Genomic DNA, 22,290 nt, shown 5'->3' on the forward strand with positions numbered 1-22,290 from the left:
GTCGCTGGTTAATCAGTATTCTTGGCTACCATTACACCATGAAGACAGAAGAACACTCCAAGCGAATCAGAGAAAAGGTCAGGGGGAAGCATGCAAAAAAATCCAAGGCACTAAACATCCCCCAGAGATCAGTTAAATCCATCATCAAGACATGGAAGGATTATGGCACATGTGTGAATCTGCCTAGATCAGGGATGTCCTTGCAAGCTGAGTGACCGTGCAAGAAGGAGACTAGTGAGAGAGTTCACCAAGACATGTATGACTACTCTGAAGGCGTTACAAGCTTCAGCAGCTGAGATGGGAGAGACTCTGCAGACAACAACTGTTGGCCGGGTTCTTCACCAGTCAAAACTTTATGGGAGATTGGCAAAGAGAAAGCCACTGTTCAAGAAAACTCAGATTAATCTGGACTAGTTCACCAAAAGACATGTGGGAGACTCCATGGTCAAGTGGAAGAAACTTCTTTGGTCTGAAGAGACCAGAATGGAGCTTTTTGGCCATCAGACAAGATGCCAAACACTGCACATCACCCCAAACACATCATCCCCTCTGTGAAGTATGGTGGTGGCAGCATCATGCTGTGGGGATGCTTCTCAGCAGCCAGACTTGGAGGGCTTGCAAAGGTAGAAGGTAAAATGATTGCGTGTAAAATTGCAGTGTCCAGATGTGCAAGCCTGATTGAGACCTATCCCCACAGACTCAGCCAGAGGTGCATCTACTAAATACTGACTTGAAGGGAAAATTTATGGAGTCACTTATTTTATGACCTGTTACTTAATAGACTTTACTTTGTAGAAATCTATTTTCTCTTTGATATTAAAAATTGTTTCTTTGGTTTTTTTGTCTTAATCATATTGACCATGATTGATTTACAAAATCAGTAAAACGGTAAGACATCCAAGGGGGTGAATATGCACTGTATTTATCAATGCCATTAAAATGCTGAAAGATCTTGCATCAAAAGAATATATACATTTAAAAAGTTAGTTTTATACAGTATTATGAAGTCAGTAGGGTACACAACAAATGCTGAGGTAAAATATGTTAAATTGAAAGAAAAAAGCAAGATCTTTTTCAGCTCAAGTTCCTTTAAGAATTGACTCAGTAGAATAAACATTGAAGTAAACTGGTACAGCGTCTCTCAACATTTCGTTCCCTCTATCTCAGCCTGCTTTCTTGGGGTATTTTTCTTTGGCCAGTCGGACAAAGTCTTCAGCGCTGTCCAGAGACACCAGGCGGTCCTGAGAGAGAGAAAGAGGGAGGAGATCAAGAAATATGCAGGTAAGAGGGGATTGGTGTAGATGTGAATGAAAAAGGGTAGAAACAACACAGAGAGCAAAAGAGGAGATTAAAGAGATGAAGAGAATGGGGACGTAGAAATGAGTATTTTTCCTAACAAGGCTTCTCTGTCAGCTGTAAGAATTTCCAGCGTACATGCTGAGAATGTGTTGTCTGTGTGTGTTAGAGTGCCTCTGCTCATGTGTACCATGACGTAGAGGTATCTGTTCTGTTGTCCTGTTTTTGGAGGAAACAGAGAGGATTCCTCCAGCAGCTGTCCTAAGAGTTTGCTGGCTTTGCTCAGATGCTCCTGATCTGGACTGAGGCGGCTCTGTCTGTTCACACTCAGCAAGGCATCGGCCTCACACTGATAACCTGCAGGAAAACACAGATTACATGACTGACAACAGAGTAGAGCTAAATAAAATGTACTGTAGTTGACATGAACAAATATTAACTCAGAAGCTGGTTAGTGTGTCACCTAGCTGCAGCAGGATTTTCTTCCATCGAGCTCTGACTTCTCGTCTGGCGTAGCGTAGAGTGTAAATGTCATAGTTCAGCTTTTCCCATTCCTGCAGGGAAACACATCATAACACATACGTGAGGTCTTTTTACTGTGAAAAGCATAGAGAGTTAAAAAGCTTTTCTAGAACAACACGTCTTAGGTGTGCAGGGGCCTTACATCATTGAGTTGGATTGGAACTTAGCACCGGCCTTTAAATTCACTGGCCAACATTGGTGCATTTGCTTGTTAGGAATATCATTCAAACTGCAAAAAATGGGTTCCAACTGGCTCCACTTGGGTTAAACTTTTCCCATACTGGGCCTGTGTTGAGCCCATTGAAATCTCTTCAACTACACATAAAAAGAAATCACAGTAGATACATGTCAACGCAAGCAGAATTATCTGCATGATTTCTGCAATTTGAGACATAACTGGCATATTAAACCATATTTTACCTGCTCTTGATATCCCTCACAGCTCACCCACGCATGCATTTTGCATTGCCTGATTAGACCCCTTATTAACAACAGTACAAACTGCTTTATTGATGTCACTTTGACTCTTCCATTATTGAGTTGGTGGCACCATTTAGAACAGAGGTGGGCAACTGGTGGCCCCGGGGCCACATGAGGCCCTCCTCGTCACTCAGTGCGGTCCCTTAAGTAATCATAAATACTATTACTTTGTAAATATAAAGTAAACACAACAAAATCTGCCATGAAAGAATGAAAAGTACAATATTTGATAACTGGTATGCATTAAGTTATTTGCAGAAAACTAGAGATATAATTGACTGTAAGTGCCTTCGAAAAATGCTTTTATGTGCATCACTAAATGCATCTTTTGAAAAATAAATATATTTCAGTGCATTTGAAAAAAAGCTCAAATTTGATCTGACTCTTCGTATAGCTCATTAAAGGGGACATATTATGCAAAAATCACTTTTTCAGGCTTTTCTAATAAAAATATGTGCCCCAGAACACCCCCCACCACCACCACCACCACCTTAAGAAAATGTGTACTAAAACAAGCCTCAGCTGCCAGCTGAGAGGAGGATCAGGAGAGCCACATCCCTTTCCTGAGAGGGGCATGGTCAGGGTTGGAGTCTGACAGCTCACCATACACAGACACAAACAGCTCGTTCTGAGCAGGGCTTAAACAGAGGGGTTTTTAGACATGCAAAAATCCAATACTGGAGTGTCTTTTTCAGAAACAAACTTCACAGGCATGTTTTGGGACCTCTGAGACCAATATAAACTTGTCTTAAAAGCGTAAAATATGTCCCCTTTAAGTTAAACATTTCTTTTTGCCCTTGAGTTTAAAAATATAAACATTGTTATAAAAATTATTATCATGGCTTTATATTCTTTCTTTCATTAAATCATTAGTTATTGTAGTGGTTGAATTTAAAATATCCAGAAATGTGGGGGTGCAGATGGCCTAGTGGTGGACAAGTCTGGCTTCTTTCCTGGAGGTCTCTTCCAGATTCTCACATCTGTGTTTCCAGCTCTATCCATGATCCTTTCTCCATGAATAAAGGAGACCCTAATTATCCCTAATTTAAGCAGATATTAGTCTGCCTGTTGGTACCCACTCCTCACAGAGCAGACAGCTTTGTTTTATTACTCAGCCTGGCAGTCATATGCTGAAAGGGATGCCACTGCAAACCCTCTATTGTGAGTCTAGCTCCATACCAAAAATGTAGGACAGTACCTACAGGTTGGTTATTTGAGATTCTTTTCAATTTTTGATAATGGACACAAATAAACGTGTACCATGCTGTACCAAAGTGAATTGGACCACTCAGTGGAAACAACCTATTATGGGGCTTTTCCAGTATGACTTTTGGCCACGCAACGGCTGCAGAAAACTTTGAAGAAGTGGGAACGCCCCATCATAGGTCGTTTCCACTTAGCGGTCTGGTTCAGTTTGGTACGGCGTGGTATGCATTTATTTGTGTTTCCATTATCAAAAGTCAAAAAGGGTCCAAACTGAAGTAGAAACAATGGCCAACTCGTGATCACAACAATGCTTTTTTAAATGTAATCTACTCAAAACACCGTGTCATCAGCTCTAGAACGAGTAGCTTTGTTGTGGTGGAAAAGCGAATCCCCTGCCACACCGGGCTGCTGTGCTGAGTCAAACCAAGAAGACTAATGCTGCTCAATGCCATGGGAAAACTAACCTTGCAAAGCAGATGGATACGCCAGTTTCCTTGTTTTTCACTGGCGAATCCATCTAGCAAAGCTCCCGTCTGAACCGGTTGGGCCCAAGTTAGAAAGTGACAGGACCAATCAGAGACGAGGGGCAGTACTTTCAGACGCAGCGGAGTCGTGACATAAACAAGCAGCAACAAGGGCCAGTGCAATTATAGTGGAAGAGCTTAGCAAGGATGCTGCTAAAGCACCAGTTTTATTAGAACTTGACGACATTTCTTCGTTAAAAGAAGAACAAAGAACAGCTGTGACTTTTTTTCTTTTCAAAAACGACAAAAATCGTGTACTAACATGTAAGTCGCCATGGTTCACATTATTCCTAGCTGCACACACGCACCTCGGTAGGGGCTACGTCACATGTTCATCCAATCACACTCTGAGTTTGTTTTTCAAAGGCTCTGGCCTTTCCCAAACGCTTAGTATTGAAGGTTTCGAATTGGGCCTGAGGCCCCTTGCTGCATGTCTCTCCCCCACTCTCGACCCTGTTTCTGACTCTATCCACGGTCCTCCTCTATCTAATAAAGGCACAAAAATGCCCAAAAATAAATCTTAAAAAAAGGTTAAAAACTGAAACCTCATTACTGAGGATTTTTGACATTCCCTGTATTCACAAATGAGTAAAAGTGACAGTGGCTGAGTCACATCTAGTTGCTTCTACATAGCTGTTGGTATTCTGCTTGCTGACTCACTGTCACATAGTTAATAAAGGGCCATTGTTGCAGTTATTATGCAGTTAGGTGCTTTTTCTACTACTGCATCACACTCACAAATGTGGGGACAAAGCCAACAAACTTAACAGTAAGTTAAAAACCTTCATTCAGAGCAAAAACAGCCACACAACGCAGAGTTTCCACACTGGCTTGCTTTACTATATTTACGGGGCTAGTTTTCCCCAGAGCTGAATTTAATTTTAATGTAATAGACCCATTTTGAGTTCATTTGGCTGAATATTAAAAAGTCTCTCCCAACATTATTGGAATGGTCCTGAATATTCCCTTTGAATGGCCAGCCAGGCTGTTGGCCTACATCTCTCCATTAAGGAGTTTGTTAACACAGTGTGGCCACTGTGTTCTGAAGCATGCTGTTCTCCACGTGAACACTTCTCATCACATGTTCACCAAAACGTCTGCAGGGACTGCAGTCGCTCAGCTTTTTATGTGGTTTGACTGAGCTTAAATCTGACATCTTCAGATGACAGTCTGCATGATAGTCCCTCTGCGTGTCATTTAAAGACAAGATGAAATAACGCTCATATATCATGTAAAATGTATTTGAGCATTGCCTTAAACATAGAATCAGAAATGTATTATTTCAATGGATGCAGTAGATAATTAATTTTATAAATGTTAAGGCTGTTCGGGTGAACTGCAGTTCATTCTTCTGTGGTTTTCATGCTAATATTCAGTCCCACAACAACTGTCTGCTCTGACAGTAGGATTACTGGAATAGATGGTTTAAGCACCCCCCGCCAACACATGCACAACAGAGAAAAGGAGAAAGCTGCTATACAGTAAATTTATTCCATTAAACTTTACAAAGCAGTGTTCCTGCTCTCATTCCTGGAAATTTTGAGAAACATAAGAAAGACTACGTTTGCCAAAGACTGTGGAAAATATTGATGAAGTCTGAGTGATGCTAGAGCTTGTGCCACTAAAACTGTCTTACGAAGCCCACTGAAAATGCAGTCTGAACTAAACTTTGGTCAACCAAAAAACAGATAAAGAGGTGGTGCTGAGGTGGTGATCAGGTCATATCTGTTTTATTTATATCACATTGTAGTTTGACTTTGATACTGAATTCATTTTTTTTTATTATTTCTGTCAGAAAGCCAGATTATATTGACCATGATTGGTTTACAAAATCAATAAAAGGGTGAAACATCTAAGGGGGTGAATACTTTTACATTCTCTCAGAGGTGTCAAGTAACTAAGTACAAATACTTCGTTACCTTACTTAAGTAGAAATTTTAGGTATCTATACCTCACTGGAGTAATTATTTTTCAGCCTACTTTTTACTTCTACTCCTTACATTTTCAAGCAATTGTCTGTACTTTCTACTCCTTACATTTTAAAAATAGCCTCGTTACCCCTATTTCATTTCAGCTTGTTTTCATTCCAGTTTGTCATCGTTCAAAAAAACACAAACAAAAAACCCCAAAACCTATCCAGATAGATATAACATTATAGTCATTATGGCCTTTAGAAAAATGTTTTTTGGGGAGGTGGAGTAGTGCACTATAGGCCCCTGTGGCTTTTGTTCTTAATGGCATTTTTTCCCCCTTACATTACTTTTACTTTTATACTTTAAGTAGTTTTGAAACCAGTACTTTTACTTTTACTTGAGTAAAAAGCTTGAGTTGATACTTCAACTTCTACAGAAGTCTTTTTAAACCCTAGTATCTATACTTCTACCTGAGTAATGAATGTGAATACTTTTGACACCTCTGCATTCTCTGTATATTAAGCTGATGTACCTGCTGTTAAAGTTATTGTTTTTAGCAGATGAAGTCTTTATACTATAATCACTTCAGACCCATTTACTGCACTCAGGTGATTCCTGTTAATTTTGGAGACTACTAGCACTATTTGGCTGGATCTCTGTTGAATTAGTTCAGTCACTCTAAAGGGGGGAGGATGTTTATGTAGTCACTTATTTTACATCACATATTTTATTTGACATTACTTCTGTTTACACTCTGATATTAAAGCATTGTTTTTGCAGGCCCAGTTTAATTTATAAAAACTTTGAAAGGGTAAAACTCTCTGAGGTGGTTAATACTTTTTATTTAGGCCAGAATTAAGTCAGAATTTTGGTATATGAGGCCTGATTTTCTAATTATTTTTAAAGACACTTAAAATTCCCCTGTTTCACATTTTTGTTTTAGATTTTGGTATTACACAAGGACTGCATTGTGGCGCAGGGGTTAGCACTGTTGCCTCACAGCAAGAAGGTCCCTGGTTCAGGGCCTTTCTGTGCAGAGTTTGCATGTTCTCCGCGTCGCACGCGTGGGTTCTTATCCAGGTACTCCGGCTTCCTCCCACCACCAAAAACATGCTCATTAGATTAAGTGGAGACTCTAAATTCGCCGTAGGTGTGAGTGTGTCTGGTCGTCTGTCTCCATATGTCAGCGCTGCGATTTACTGCCAACCAGTCCAGGGTGTACCCCGTCTCTCGCCTAGTGACAGCTGGGATAGGCTCCAGCCCCCCCTGCAATCCCCAACGGGATAAGCGGTATAGAAAATGGATGGATGGATGGTATCCCACATCTCAATGTGCACTGGATTGAATCAAATCAGACCCAATCGTTCAATAAGTCAGTGAAGTGTAGCTTCACACCCCCACTACTTCGGTCTTACATCTCCTTCGTCAAAGATCCTATAATAATATTTTTGGAGCATGGATATGGCAGTTTATTCTTAGTTTCCTTCATGATTCTGCAATCACCAGGTCGATCTCCTCTGATATTTTTGAATGTGGGTCAGTTTCCCTTCCTGATGTAAGTAAACATTAACGTCAGTCAAAGGCTTCTTTGAAAGCCTCCTGTGTATGGCCTTTCCGCTTATTATATAATTACATTAGAGAGCTGCTGAGGTACAGTTAATCAGAGAGGCTGCAGCACTTAATTACTACATTAGCTTTGGAAGCAGTACACATGTTGAACCTTTAAAGGCCATGTTTGGATTTAAATGGAAAGATGCACATTTCTAAGAAAACTGATCATGTTAAAAACTGATTAATAAACCGATAAATTAAGAATATGAAATTGTTACATATACTACATTTTTAGCATCCTATAATCCAGATTCATTTGCTGTGAATTGTTTACAGTATTCTCTTTACTAAATATAGACTCAAAGCAGTTTTGAACACCTTTTATGCTTGTAGAACATGAACTTGCACATCAAGTATCTCATTCTAGGAATGCAGGGCTGTCACAGATTTCATCATTTAAATGAGCACAGGGATTTTGGGCCCCCAGAAAGGATACCATACTGGGTCCCCCTTAACTGGCTAGCCAAGCAACAAATGTTGCGTCATTTCTACAAATATCTATGCGCTTAAATTAATTTTTTAACCATAATTTCCAGATTTATGAGCAATATTTTTACAATGCTTAAATTAAATTTTCTTGCATTATTTCACAGTGCTGGACTACACCATTTGGACGTTTTTGAGCCCCCCCCCCCAGTATTTCATTTCACTCTATTTGATACAAATTTCAACTGCTTTTGATTCAATAATGACACTAATTGCTAAGAAAAAATAAATAAAAACACTTTTCATTGCAGCCCCCCCCCCCCCACACTGTGGGCCTGGGTAATCGGTACCCTTTTTCCCCCTGTGCTACGCCCATGAATGAGCACATCTATAAATCTACAAAGAATGTGAAACCAACCCTTCAGTGTTCAGCCATGAGGTAAATAAGCATAATTCAATAATGGTGGCAAGCTTAAAATAGTGTATCCTGTGTCCAGCCTGAATTTGATTGTTCTCTCTGGTATGTGCCATGAGGGAACATTTTTACTCAGTAACTCAGAAGCTTGACTTTTGTAGATTTTTGTAGACTCAGAGATATGTTTTTATTCTCCGTTACATTGTCTCTACGTGTAATAATAGCTTTCTTCTCACCTCTGTAGCCTTGTCAGCCTGGTCTCTCATGTTGATGAAATCTTGTAGTTCTTTGTCCGATCCTCGCCTGGTGGGAGAGCCAGGGGGTTTGTTCGCGGTGCCCCAGGGCTCCACAGTGCTTCTCTGGCTGGGCTGTTTGTTCCACGGGTTTCTTCTGGAAGACTGTGGCCCATAAAGGCTCTCCTCATCTGTGTCGCTGGAGTCGCTGGATAAGGGCTCTGGTTGTCTGGCGGCTGTGGTGTGTCGCATACTGAAGGAGGAGGAAGAATGTGTTTTTAAAAAGAGGTGGGAAAAAGCAGAACTTTGGACGATTTTAATGTCTTACCGCAAAATAGCGTTCTTCTCCTCCCTGCTGTGGCTCAGGTAGTACTGACAGCAACAGATGGTAAGCTTGGCACCCATTGGCCTTTTCTAAAAGTTCTTCTTTAATCAATGTAACTCAAAAAAGTCGATCCATCTCCAGCTAGAGTCCTCAGGTTACCTAAATGTTTCACAGTGAAGACTAAAAAGTCCTGTGGTATCTAAACCTGCTATGTCCGTCCCCCTTCTTCTGTGCCTATCCTGGATTGAATGAGAGTCGTCTGTCAATTGCATTACCCACGTGAGTCTAAACAGGGCACAACAACAACAACACATGCACAAACACACATGCATTTCAGGGATGAATGGGACATTTATCAGTGACTCCTGCTACTGTGCACAATTATGCAGAATGCAGTGGCATAGCTTTCTAGTTGAAAACACAGCATTACTGCATAACACTAAGTTTAGACATACACAGTGTGGATAAAAGTATTTGGCCACACCTGTTGATAATTGAATTCAGGTGTTGCAATCTGACCCATTGCCACAGATATATCAAACCAAGCCTCTAGCGATGCAGTCTCCATTTGAAAACATTTTTCACACAAAATACATTGGTCCAGATGAGCTCAGTGACTTCAAGCAGGGTACTGTGATGGATGCCACCTTTGTGAAATTTCAACCCTGTTAGATATTTCCCAGTCAATTGTAAGTGATATCATTAGAAAGTGGAAGCGTTTAGGAACAACAGCAACTCACACAGCAGAAGACCACGAGTGGGATCAATAACAACTAAGGTGCATGGTGCATAAAAGTCACCAACACCACTCTGATTCCATAGCTGAAGAGTCCTAAACTTCCACTGAATGGGTTTCCATGGCTGAGAAACTGTGTGCAGGCCTCACATCACCAATTCTAATACAAAGTGTTGGATGGAGTGGTGCAAGCACAACACTGGACTGTGGAGCAGGGGAAACATGTTCTGTAAGCGAGTTTGGGTTTGGCGTCTGCCTGACTGCATCCTGCCAACTGTGACGTTTGGTCGGGTTAGATCAGGTATGGGAGCATTTGCCTGTGCATCAAAGAGGAGTTGTCCCAAATGAGTCCAGTCGGAACTTCTGGCCATCAGTCAACGTCCAGGCCTCCGGAGTTCTACGAACATTTCCGGTCTACCATCTCCCCTTGTTTTTAAAAATGGTCCGTGAATTCTCAGCCAGCTACAATATACCTCCCGCCATGAACACAGCTATGATAACACTTCTCTTGAAACCAGATAAAGACCCCACTCCTCCATCCAACTACTGCCCACTTTCTCCTATTAATACAGATATAAAATGATCAGCTACCAGGATAGAAAAAGCCATTCCATCTCTCATACACCCTGATCGGACAGGCTTTGTAAAAGGTTGACAGTCATCCAACAGCACTAGAAAATTATTCAAATCTGACACTGTAATTTTATCAAAGGGTGCAGAAAAAGCATTCCACAGTGTCAAGTGGTCATTTTTATTCACCATGCTACAAAAATTAGAGATCTAAGAGTCATTATTAATTGGAGAAGGGCACTTTACACGTCACCTATGGCCACAGTCACCACCAATGGGTTCGCATCATGTAGTTTCACTCTTCACAATGGTACCAGGCAAGGGTGTCCATACTCTCCATCACTCTTTCGCCATATTCATTGAACCCCCGGCAGTCACTAACAGCAGAACCAAAAAATCAAAGGCATTTAGACATCCTCCACAGAACACAAAATTCTTCTTTATGCAGGTGCAGACGCACTTCTGCATTGGCAGGACCAGAGGTCTAAACACTATTGGACTTTTAACAAATGCTACAGCCGATTATGTTCATGTTCCATCCCTCCAGCTCCACTAACACCACAGTACCATCACTTGGTCAGCTATCAAATCACATCACATCCCACGCTAAAAACCTTGGAGTAGTTTTTGACAGTCACCTGAAATTTGACAAGTAGATTAGTACAGTTATCAATTCCAGTTTCTTCCAACTCAGGATCATTTCCAAAATTAGGACATTCATTTCACATAAGGACTTAGAAAGTCATCCATGCCCTGATATCCTCCTCCATTCACCATTTACAACTTGTCCAAAATGCTGCTGCATGACTTCTCTGTAGATGTAAAAACCGAGATCATATCACACCCACATTAGCATCCCTACATTGGTTACCAGTTCAGTACAGAATCCCATACAAAATTCTCCTGTTTGTGTATAAAGCCCTTCAAGACCTCACACCGAGTTACATCAAAGAACTCTTAACACCGTACAGTACAGCTAGACCCCTCAGATCATCAGATCAAGGACTTTAAACCATCCCACGATCACACCGTAAACTTGGCGGCAGGGCTTTTTCAGTAGCTGTTCCAACACTCAGGACTTACCTACCATCACATATCAGCTGATTCTGTGGACTGCATCAAAAAACTCTTAAAGGTTCACTTTTATTCTCTTGCTTTTTCTGATTGTTAATCCACCCTGGCTCTGTGTCCTTGTTTCCTCCTTGTTTTATGCTTGACCCATGTTGTGTGTGTGCGCATGTGTATGTGTGTTTTTTCTGTCTAAGATCGCTATTGTCCCCTGACCTATCACACTGTAAATTGGTGTGCTGGTGGCATACCCATATGTACTTGCATACTTACGGGTATGTCACTATTATGTTGTCTATGTTTATGTCTTCAACGTACTTGCAATGTCTTGATCAGTTCTACTGATGTTTTTTTAAACATACTCTTTTTAAATTTTCCTGTACAGCACTTTGGTACAAACTTTGTTTGTTTTTTGAAAGTGCTCTATAAATAAAGTTGACCTTGACCTTGATTAACAAATTAAAAAACAACAACACATTAACCCATTAAAGCCTGAAAACACAAATTATAGCCAGAAATGTTTTTTTCACTTTCTACTGAAATTCAAAAAAATCCAAATTTCCACAAAATTTAACATATGTATATTTTTGCATCTTATTTGATATATTAGGTGTTTTTGGTAACTGATAATCAACTTGAGGACATTTTTACATTTCACATTCAAATCCTCTTTTCTTGGGTTCCAATTTTTTTCACTTACAGATCGTATTTTTTCAGTCTCAACCTCTTGGCCTTGTTCTGGCGTGGGGGGCGTGGTCTTGACTGAGAAGGGCGTGGAAACGTGGGTACTTTGAGATATATCACTCAACACTTCCTAAAGGGATGTTGAGGGCAAAGTTAGCTTTTACAAGCTGTTTAAGGCAACTCTTGGCAATTATTCATCTATTAAAACATTTAAACATGTCGATTATATGTTTATCATACTTAAAGAAACAATTTTTCCATTTCTGTGTTGGACTGTGAATGCAGCGCAGCAAGGCTGCCTGTTAAGCCCACTACTATTTATTTGAGCGATTGAGCCCTTATCAATGAATCTTAAAACTACACAGTCCATTCATGCTAGCAGGAGTGAGTCAATATACAAGGTTTCTTGGTATGCTGATGATCTTCTGATTTATTTATCAGACCTTTTATCTTGTACAGCTGAGGGTTTGAAGATCCTGGGTGACTTCAACCATTTTTCAGGCTATAAGATGATTTATTCAAAAAGCCTGATTCCCTTTTAATGCCAAGGCAAAGCAGATTCGGGATGCTGGTTGGTTGGTTGGTTTGAAGCTAACTTCACACCTTTGCTTGAGAAATTAGAATTCACTGGCTAATTTTAAGGTTTGGCAGCAAATTTACAAAAATATAGTTTATTGGTTTCAGCATCCAGATTGGTGCAGGGCCAAAACTCCCTTTCTCTCCATCACATTTCCCTCCAGTCCAGTAGTTAGTTCTTCATGAAGAATCTGGATGCAGTTTAGACGAGCGTTGAACCTTTCTCTGTTAAAGGGATACTGCCATAATCCCTATAGTCTTACTAATAGATTCATTACCTTTAGTTGTCGGTGAAAGCTATTTTTAGATCGGCACTGCTGAGTTAGGAGCTGCTCTGCCAACACAATGGTATCCCAGCTTTCCCTCATCAGACTCATCAAATACACAATCCAACAACTCCAAAACGCTCTCGTGGACAAGCTGTGACTTGCACATTCACCACTCTATGAAATAATAATGTACCTCTTTTTCTGCCAACAGACAGTGTTGTAGAACTGCATGGGGCTTGCTCTTCTCCCAAATCTGCTTCTGAAATTACAGGAGCATGAGTGATGGTTTCATTCAAAAATTTGGCTGAATAATCAGTGGGTTCCTAATGTCAACTTACCTCCATCTCTCTGGGATGGAGAACAAAATCCGCTCCGCTCACTTGGCAGCCATTCCTCAGAGTCTGGGTCGGAAAAGTCCGTCCCTGAAGTGTCGTCGCTGTATGCATCCAGCTGGCGAGAGGCTGCCTTTTTTCTCCGACGCAGGGGGGAGACCTCACGGCATTCTTTAGCCTCTTGGCCAGCCGAGGCAGATCAATAAGAGCGCTGATCCCTGGATTCGCTGTCATTAAGTTCAGTGTCGGTTTCAGTGAGTAAGCAGTTTCTCAGGCAAAAGTTCAAAGTTTCTTCCAGCGTCTATTTTTAGAACTTTTAGCTTAGATTACCTCCGTAACGATCGCTCTGCTCTTTGACCCTACGGTCTCCACCTCTGATCTGTGGCTTTGATCTACCGTCTCTCCCGACTGTAGTGTTCCAACTACGTATCCCAGAAGCCCCAAAATTACTCACAGGGAGCATGAGAGCGCCCCCTTGTGCCAGCCGCCGAAAAAACACTTTGACGTATATATACAATGCTGAACAAATTTATTAGACCACCTGTCATATTTGTCTCAAAGACCATCCAGCATCATGAAGTGCTTTAATGTGGACTCTTTCATTTTCAGTCAGCTCTCCACGTTTTACCATCTTGAACAGGAATGAGGGATTTCAAACTGAATTCACTTTTTCATACCCAAATTTGAGCCGGCTCACTGGGCTTCTCTGAGAAGTCAGAAATTAATCAAGCATAACAATCAACCACTACAACAAATTTTCTCTTCAGGAATGCAAGTAAATAACTATAATTTGATTAATCAAGAAATAATAATGTGCTTTACTATTTTTTCAGTTTTTTTGAAATCAGTAAATCTAAAAATTCATAGATAACAACAATAATTATATTTTAGCATTAAAAATATCATTTGGGTTAAAGAGCTTCTACATATTGGTGTATTACCAATGTAGAAACACAAAAAATGATTTTGGTAATTACCAGTGCTGTTAATTTAGGGCAGCTGTGGCATAAACCTTACTTTGGGTGGTGGTCTAATAAATTTGTTAAGCAATGTAAATATTTTTTGTTTGTCATATGATTTAAAGTATTCATATCAGAGTCAATTCGATCATGAAATATTAAAGTTTGGAAAGGACTTTGAGAACTTTGCTTAATGTATGTGAAATTTGCCAGTTAATATAATAAGGTTCATCATGAAACATAAAGATTTATTTTTTGTTTCAAACTTTATGTCTTTTGGTTTTATTACAGTAGGATTCTTGGTTTTGTTGCATACAAAGTTCTCTACAGCATTCCAAAACAGCAATGTAGACGGGCAGGGGCAAAAAAGGCTCATTTTTTCACAGTTCTACTTTACGTGTACGTGATGACGTTTATGTGCATGAACCTATCGTGTTGTTTTCGTGCAGGTCACGAGTCGCGACAGCAGGAAATGACGGTGTTTTGCCGCGGCTTATATTTGTTTCCACACTATACACCCCTTTTTTTCAGTAGTATTTGTAATATCGCTTTAACACAAAACCACCCAGAAACACTTCGCTTACACACACCAGACACTCCTACAACAACATTTAATGATCGCCGAAAACCCGGAAGCACCAAACGCTTCTAGAAGATATGGATGAAGAGGGTGTTTCTGACCACTCACCTGGTCCGGATTCCGCCGACAGTGGCGATGAAGCCGACTTTATCGAAGGAGTGGATCCATCCCAGGACGTGTATGTGTATTTCCATGAAATATTGTTTGTTTTTGAGTGAGAGAAAAGGAAAGAAAATGTGCAAATGCAATAATTACGCGCAAATACGCACCATTCCTGTATTATTCTTGTGCTGAACACATCTAACACACTGTTACTTTTTCTGTGTGCAGTCTTGATGATGTCGAGGAGGAGACTGAGGAATCCTGCTCCTCTCAGGCATCTCAGGACATGTATGTGTAGATTAATGAAAAATAGTTTTTTGAGTTAGATAAAAGTAATGATAATATACAACTGCAGTAAGTATGCAAACATATGTATCATTATTATATTATATAAATTATACATTTTATGTACGTATTATATATTATATTATTCTTGTGCTAAACACATCTAACACACTGTGTGTATTTTCCTCTGTGTGCAGTGTTGATGTTGAGGAGGAGACTGAAGCATCCTGCTCCTCTCAGGCACCCACCACCCTAGAGGGAGGCTGTGGGACAGGAAGGGGTCCTTCCACTGCCAAGCGCTCCAGGTCAGAGACTCTCCCTGATGATGTAGCTGGCTGGAGAACTGCAGATGAGCCTGACATCTTGCCCCATCCTCCATCACTTTTCCTGCCCAAAAGAAGGCCAGGTTTGCAGCCATCTCTTGCACAAAATGTGGACAATCCCTCTCCAGCTGAACTCTTCAGGCTGTATTTTGACCAGGCCACAATCAAAACACTGTGTGCCAACACTAATAAAAATGCAGCAAAAAACATTGCTGCAGGCAAGAAATTCAAATGGACTGACGTCACAGAGGCTGAAATGCATCGGTACATTGGAATGACGCTCTACACTGGGATTCCAAAGCTGCCACAGCTCAGAGACTTCTGGCGCACCAGCTCCATCTTTAGTATGTCATTTCCATCAAAGGTCATGTCCAGAGACCGGTTCCTCGCCATAAATTGGAACATTCACATGAGTGACCCTGTGGAAGATGCCTTCAATGACAGCAAAAAAGGCACAAATGACTATGACTGTCTGCACAGAATACGTCCCCTGTATGACAGCTTACGTGTGGCCTGCAAAGCTGTGTACCACCCCCAGCAAAGGCTCTCTGTGGATGAGCGCATGGCAGCCACCAATGCCAGGATTGCCCTGAAGCAGAACATAAAGAATCAACCAACAAAGCCAGAGATCAAACTTTTTGTGCTACTAGACAACACAGGCTACACTGTAGACTTTAACATCTACACAGGCAGGTCTGCTTTGGCAACTGGGAAGGGGCTGTCCTTCGATGCTGTGATGTCACTCATGAATAAAAACTACCTTGGATCTGGCTATCACATTTATTGTGATAATTTTTATACCAGCACAGCACTGTTCCTCCACCTTCATGCCCAGGGGTTTGGAGCCTGTGGGACATATAGAGACACAAGAATCGGTGTCCCAAAGACAAAAGTAAATGCCCTAACTAGAGAATCTCCTCGAGGGACCATCAGGTGGATCAGAGAGGGAGCTCTCCTCTTCATCAAATGGATGGACACGAGGGAGGTGAGTGTGTGCTCCACTCTGCACACTGCTTTCTCAGGGGACACAGTGAAAAGAACCTGCAAGGCTGGTGGAAAACACAGAGCAGTCAAGGTGCCAGTGCCATCAGCTGTAAAGGACTACAACCACGTCATGGGGGAAGTCGACCTGTCAGACCAGCTGATCGGCTCCTATTCTTCATGGAGAAAGAGCAAGAAGTGGTATGTGACAGTGCTGCATCACTTTATTGACATAGCTGTAACAAACAGCTATTTACTCCACAAGGAGCTGTGCAGCAGACTGGAGCAGCAGCCGCTGACGCACCAGGCTTTCCTGGAGCAGCTGACAGCTGAGCTCTGTGCTGTCCCACCACCCTCACCAGTCCAGGAGAGCTACCAGCACATCCCTGTTGCCATTGCTGAAGGGGCATCTGGCTCAAAGAAAGCCACACAGGGGCGCTGTAAGTGCAGGCTATGTGGGAAGTGCACTCCCTTCATGTGTGAGGCATGTAAAGTGCCTCTGTGTTTGATTGTGGACAGGAACTGTCACAAGATTTATCACAGCTCCACCAGTGCTACTGAAAAATAATGGGACTGTGCCTGACACTTGCAACTTTGTTTGCACTATTATAAATAGTTTATTTTGATGTTGATGTTCTCTTTCTGCTCTTGTATCTTGGAAAAAAAAAGTTCATGTGTGCAGTGTCAAAACAGTAAAATGATTTTTTAATTTTTTGTTTATTGCTATTAGTGTTTCAAAATAGTCTTCTGCAAACATGGATGCTCAAAAGTATCTGGCACATCTAGAGATTGGATTGCACTACTGTAAAAAGGTAATTTTTTATAAACATACTGTCCTTTTGCACATTGACCACAATTTCATTTTTACTTTTGTTTTTGCCACAGTTTGTAAAAATGGGTGTATTTCATAAATGAAGTTATGAACACACTCTAAATAAATTTTGTGGTTTGAAATGATCTTGTGCAACTTTTTTTTTTTAACAATCACAATTATAAGGGATTATGCTGTGACACGTGTGTTTTGGAAAATGTGTAAAAAAAAACACTTCATTTTTCTTGTAGTTTTTGAGCAATTTACTTAGTTACTATGGACTTATTACATACTTTTTTTTAAATTTTGGTTCTAAGGCTTGTATTGATGTATAGCAAATTCAAATACTCCAAAAAATGGCACTACAGCATGTAAAAATGTAAAGATATGTTCTGGCAGACTTGTTCTATGGTAGGTCATGAAGCAATAACTAAATTTTATTGGGAAAAAAACCTCCCCAGATCAGTCTGGGAGAGGTTTTGAACATCTTGTGGGTACCTCCCACAAGCTCACGATTAACATGGCACTACACAAATTTAAGAAAAAAAACTATTAATTATTAATGTTTACAAAACAAATATGGCAATACTGACATGTTTAATCATTAAAGAGATACTGTTTAAGGCAGGGGCTCTCAACCTTTTAGCCGCAACCCCCATAAATAAGGTTCCTGAGACCGGGGACCCCCACTGTACCTGAAGGAGGCTGAACAGCCATGTTCAATCAAGAATAGTGATGTGCAGACAAGATTGCCCATTAGGGGGAATAATTGAAAGAGCTTTCTAGGGCCCAGCCAAACCTAGGGCTAGTAAAATCATGGCCCTTTGTAAAGTTAAGCTGTGGTATTTTATATTTAACCTGATTAATACTCGTATCAAAGAAAATATTGTTTTAATTTATTTGTGTAGTAAGTAGCCCTCTTAAAATGTAAATCCTTTTGTTATAAACAGAATTAAAATACGTTAAAAATAGCTAAAATGGCAAAAAAAAAAAAAAAAAATTTAAAATGGTGGGACAGGAAGCAGAAAAGGGATAAAAAGTGCCAAAAATTAGATAAAAGTGGCAAAAAATAACCAATGAAATGTCAAAAAATGGTGTTAAAGCGGCAAAAATTGGTGGAAATTTGGTGAAATGGGATGGAAAATTGATATAAACTGGCAAAAAAGGGTTAGCTGAGGCAGAAATTGGTTAAACTGTCAAAAATGGGCATAAAAAATTGTGAAATGCGTAAAAAACAGTAAAGAGGGGTTAATATTGACCATAATGGGTCAACAGAGCCAACAGTAGGCTGAAAGTGGCAAGATACGGTTTAGAAGTGGCAAAAACAGGCAGAAAAAAAAAGTGGTGGAAAGGGTTTAAAATGGACAAAATGTGTTTTAAGTGGCAAAAATGTGTTAAAAATGGCAAATTGGTGGGGAAAAGTGATGAAAACAGTTTAAATTTGGCAAAATTGGTAGTCTGATCTAAACAATATTCTTAGTGTTTTAAAGGCATCAAGAGACCCCCTCTCAGTGTCTCGTGAACCCCAATGGGGTCCCGACCCCAACGTTGAGAACCCCTGGGTTAAGGAACAGTGTGTGAATACATATTTGCTGATGAAAAGGTCAAAGATAACAAAGTGATGACAAATTCATTGAGATTAGCATACAACAGAGACAAAGAACAGAAATTAAAGGTGCAAAGGGTCTGAATGAATAAGTCAGTTCAGATGTGGCAAGATAAGGTAGGTAAAACATGAAGTAAAGTAAAAATAACTCTGTATTTAGGTTCATTGTATGACAGGTCACTGTGTCATGAACCCCCAGGTCAACTTTCAGTCACATAAAACATCTCAAAGTTTATAAAAGGAATTTTCAAAATCCTGAAAAATGAGGCAGTAAAATCTGCTCCAGGATGGTGTGGGTCTGTTGAATGAGCTGAAGCCACGCCAACTCAGGAGAAATACAATCCTCTCAAATTAAAAAATGCTGCAGACTCAACTGAAGAAAAGCACTCACACCATTAGCCTGCATCTTGACCTTTCGAACGGTCTTAATCCAGAGTTCAGTCTCATGTAGATCTTAGTGTTTTCACATATTTACAGCAACCACATTCAAACATATCTAGTCTGTTAAGACACAAATTATGGATTTCACTTTACAGGGCCTTTCAGTGTGCAAGGGATATTCACTATTTCTTAATTATTTTCCAGTTCAGTGGGAAAATCTAATAGGATGTGGTAGAGCTTTTGTGTTTCAGCTTCATTTAGTAGTTTCAAAGATTTTAGGTATAGTTTAAATTGTTTCCAAAAAATACAAAACTTTTGGGATGACCTAAAAACATGAGTCTTGTGAAAGGGACATAAAAGAGACATAAAATTACATTGCAATACAGTTTATCATTGTTGTCTAGTAAGACCGCACCAAAAGTTAATCATCTCTGCATATGTAAGATGGAAATTATGTGATCTTCTGTTTAATCCATTTTTGAATATCAAACTAAAATGTATGTACAACATTACGTGAAAAGAATAATGGTCTGTTGTTTCTATAATATTTTTTGCATAGTGTGCACAGATTATCATCAGTGTTAAAACGTATCCTGAGCTATTTGAAGAATAAATGTTTAAGATTTTAATGTGGGTTTCTCTTGCTTTGGGTGGTATAGGAAACTTTAAGTACATCTAGCCTCGTTTGCATACTGAGTTTTTTGTGAAAGATATCATTTTTGTTCTGTCTTCCAGGAAATAGATTTTTTGTAACTGGAAGGATTCCTATCGGGATCCAGTCGATCTATAAATGACCATGTATTCTTTTTGTACCAATGTGCATAAAATACAAATTTGTTCCTGTGTAGAACATATCTGTTGTTCCATATTATGGTGGTATATGGTGAAAATTTGTGCTGATATAACATCCTCTTGGCACCACTGTAATAACCCTGGGTCATATTATTGTAGTGTTTGTAAATGCAGTTTTGCCTCCTCTCCTGCAGTGTGAGTAGTGGGTGTGACTGTGTCAGTATAATGTTACACTGTCATTTATCAGACGCTGTTATCCAAAGCGCTGTACATTTGAGAGCAAGAACAACACAGGCAAACATCTAGACAAGAAGAGACAACATTCGTAGGACAGAAGTGAGTATTTAGGAAATCAGTTGTAGTGTGTGTTAACTTGCTTAACATCTTGTGTTACCTTTAAGATTTCATTTATAGTGTCAATATTTCTTTAACTTTTGTGGCAGCCAAACTTAAACTGTGTGTTCACTTTAAATTTCAGACTTTAAACTGTGAGATGTTTAGCTGCCTAGACTGTGGTTAAAGAGTGGGTAGAGTCTGGGGCGCTGTCATGTTATGTCTAGTTTCCCCTAGACTAGGGACGTACCACCGCACAGATGTCAAAAATACAACAGAGAAATACAGCCCTACCTGATTCTGAGGTGAGAAAGCTAGATATGTCAGATAATAATGCAATTTGAGGACTTCTATTTTACTCATGGTCTTACATCCTACATATTCAAACTTAAATATTTGTCTGAAACGAAGCTCAGAAACTTACAATGGCCAAACAAGTGAGCATTGATTTATACTTAGATGATGCTAGCAGCTAGCCCACTAGTTAGCACTATCAAACCTACAAACACAGTGTAGGTGTATAAATGCAAGCAAGCACCAAATAATGACACAATCTTTTTTCATTATGTTGAAGAAGAAAAACTTAACTCCAGCGGTGGCTAAAACCCAGGTCCATCCACAGCTGGACGAGTAAGACGAAGCAGAGTAGGCCATACAAGAGCCAGACAGGCTCGACCTAGGTCACTGGGCCTCAGCAAAGGCTTAGGCCATGGCTAGATGTGGACATGGAGGGGCAGCAGTCCTATGGTCCCGGTAAATGGATGGATAAAGATCTCGTAGAGATGAAACCTCTACATGCTCAAGTCATGGCAGACAAGTATGCAGGGTTTTTCCTGGCTCAAATTGAGATAGAGGTGGTACTGAGCATGCATCCAACCTTCTAGTGAGGTCAGGGGTCATGCTCCCTGTCAGAAAACTGTGTACATTTTAAAGGTAATAACATGAATCTAGAACATTTTGATAGTGGAATTAATAGGCTAAATCGATAAAAAAAAATGTTGAGTTGTTTTCTTCTCAAAAATGACAAAAGTCGTGTACTGACATGTCTACAGTCGCCATGGTTTGCGTTATGCAGGTCTCTATGGAGTTTACTCTTTGGTAGGGACTACATCATGTGTTTTGTTGCTCTGATTGCCCTGTAAAGATGTGACGGACAGAACATTCATCCAATCAACCCCTGAGTTTTTTTTCAAAGGCTCTGGCCTTTCCCAAACACTGTCCATGGAAGGTTTACCAGATGGATATGTGTGTCAGGTTATACAGTTTGTGCTTTGATTTTGCATTGTTTCCTGGCCTGACCTTCCTATAAAGATTTTAGATGATACTCCTTTTGTGCCTAATCATTATCATCAAAACATCAGCTTTTTTTTTGTTCTTTAATGGATGTTCAATTTCAGGTCAATAATAAAACACCGACTGACTGACAACTTGATCATCTCAGCAGAATATTGTCACAGCCTTTATTTAATTGTGCCTTTTATTTCCTTATTTATTGTTTTTAGATTCATTGTTATATTATTTATTAACTCTCTATTATAATACATGATTTATTTGAATACTGTGTGATTTAATTTTTGGGCCAAGTTCACATTCTACAATGATCAACATTGTTTAGTCCTTTCTGCTTAACCTTTCCTTTTGGTCAATAAAATCAATGGAACAGAGAAGTTTACTGCATTAGTACACCGAGACATTTTGGACAATGCTATGCTTCCAACTTTGTGGCAACAATTTGGGGAAGGTCCTTTTTATACATGACTGTTCTCCAGTGCACAAAGCAAGGACTATAAAGGCATGGTTTGACGAGTTTGATGTGGAAGAACTTGAATGACCCACACAGAGTCCTGACCTCAACCCTATTAAGCACCTTCGGGATGAACTGGAACAGCTACAGCATTGTTGATTCTGAGGTGGCGTTGTTGAGCCTTGCCATGCTGCTGCATGCTGTCGT

At 40.1% G+C, this 22,290-nt stretch overlaps 2 protein-coding genes across 2 annotated transcripts; one reads left to right on the plus strand and one right to left on the minus strand.

The window, feature by feature from the left end:
• Positions 1 to 1,152: 1,152 nt before the first annotated feature.
• Positions 1,153 to 9,068, minus strand: LOC121522587 (melanoregulin-like). Its single transcript, XM_041807120.1, has 5 exons — positions 8,955 to 9,068; positions 8,630 to 8,879; positions 1,760 to 1,850; positions 1,487 to 1,653; positions 1,153 to 1,241 (listed from the first exon to the last, which is right to left on the minus strand). Exons 1-5 carry the CDS (start codon positions 9,029 to 9,031, stop codon positions 1,164 to 1,166), a joined length of 663 nt encoding a protein of 220 aa, XP_041663054.1. The 5' UTR covers positions 9,032 to 9,068; the 3' UTR covers positions 1,153 to 1,163.
• Positions 9,069 to 14,636: 5,568 nt separating this feature from the next.
• LOC121522787 (piggyBac transposable element-derived protein 4-like) lies at positions 14,637 to 17,373 on the plus strand. Its single transcript, XM_041807435.1, has 3 exons — positions 14,637 to 14,903; positions 15,056 to 15,115; positions 15,310 to 17,373. The coding sequence occupies exons 1-3, from the start codon at positions 14,803 to 14,805 to the stop codon at positions 16,982 to 16,984; spliced, it is 1,836 nt and encodes a 611-aa protein (XP_041663369.1). The 5' UTR covers positions 14,637 to 14,802; the 3' UTR covers positions 16,985 to 17,373.
• The last annotated feature ends 4,917 nt before the right edge of the window (positions 17,374 to 22,290 follow it).

This window comes from Cheilinus undulatus, linkage group 15 (genome assembly GCF_018320785.1).
Source record: "Cheilinus undulatus linkage group 15, ASM1832078v1, whole genome shotgun sequence".
NCBI classification, from domain to species: domain Eukaryota; kingdom Metazoa; phylum Chordata; class Actinopteri; order Labriformes; family Labridae; genus Cheilinus; species Cheilinus undulatus.

Bases quoted from the DNA above. Each gene is read 5' to 3' on its own strand.
- LOC121522587 (XM_041807120.1), bottom strand. From the start codon at position 9,031: ATGGGTGCCAAGCTTACCATCTGTTGCTGTCAGTACTACCTGAGCCAC. The intron at 8,880-8,954 runs GTAAGACATTAA...CTCCTCCTTCAG, and splicing joins GAGAAGAACGCTATTTTGCG to TATGCGACACACCACAGCCG. The intron at 1,851-8,629 runs GTGAGAAGAAAG...GTTTCCCTGCAG, and splicing joins AGGCTGACAAGGCTACAGAG to GAATGGGAAAAGCTGAACTA.
- LOC121522787 (XM_041807435.1), top strand. From the start codon at position 14,803: ATGGATGAAGAGGGTGTTTCTGACCACTCACCTGGTCCGGATTCCGCC. The intron at 14,904-15,055 runs GTATGTGTATTT...TTCTGTGTGCAG, and splicing joins GTGGATCCATCCCAGGACGT to TCTTGATGATGTCGAGGAGG. The intron at 15,116-15,309 runs GTATGTGTAGAT...CTCTGTGTGCAG, and splicing joins TCTCAGGCATCTCAGGACAT to TGTTGATGTTGAGGAGGAGA.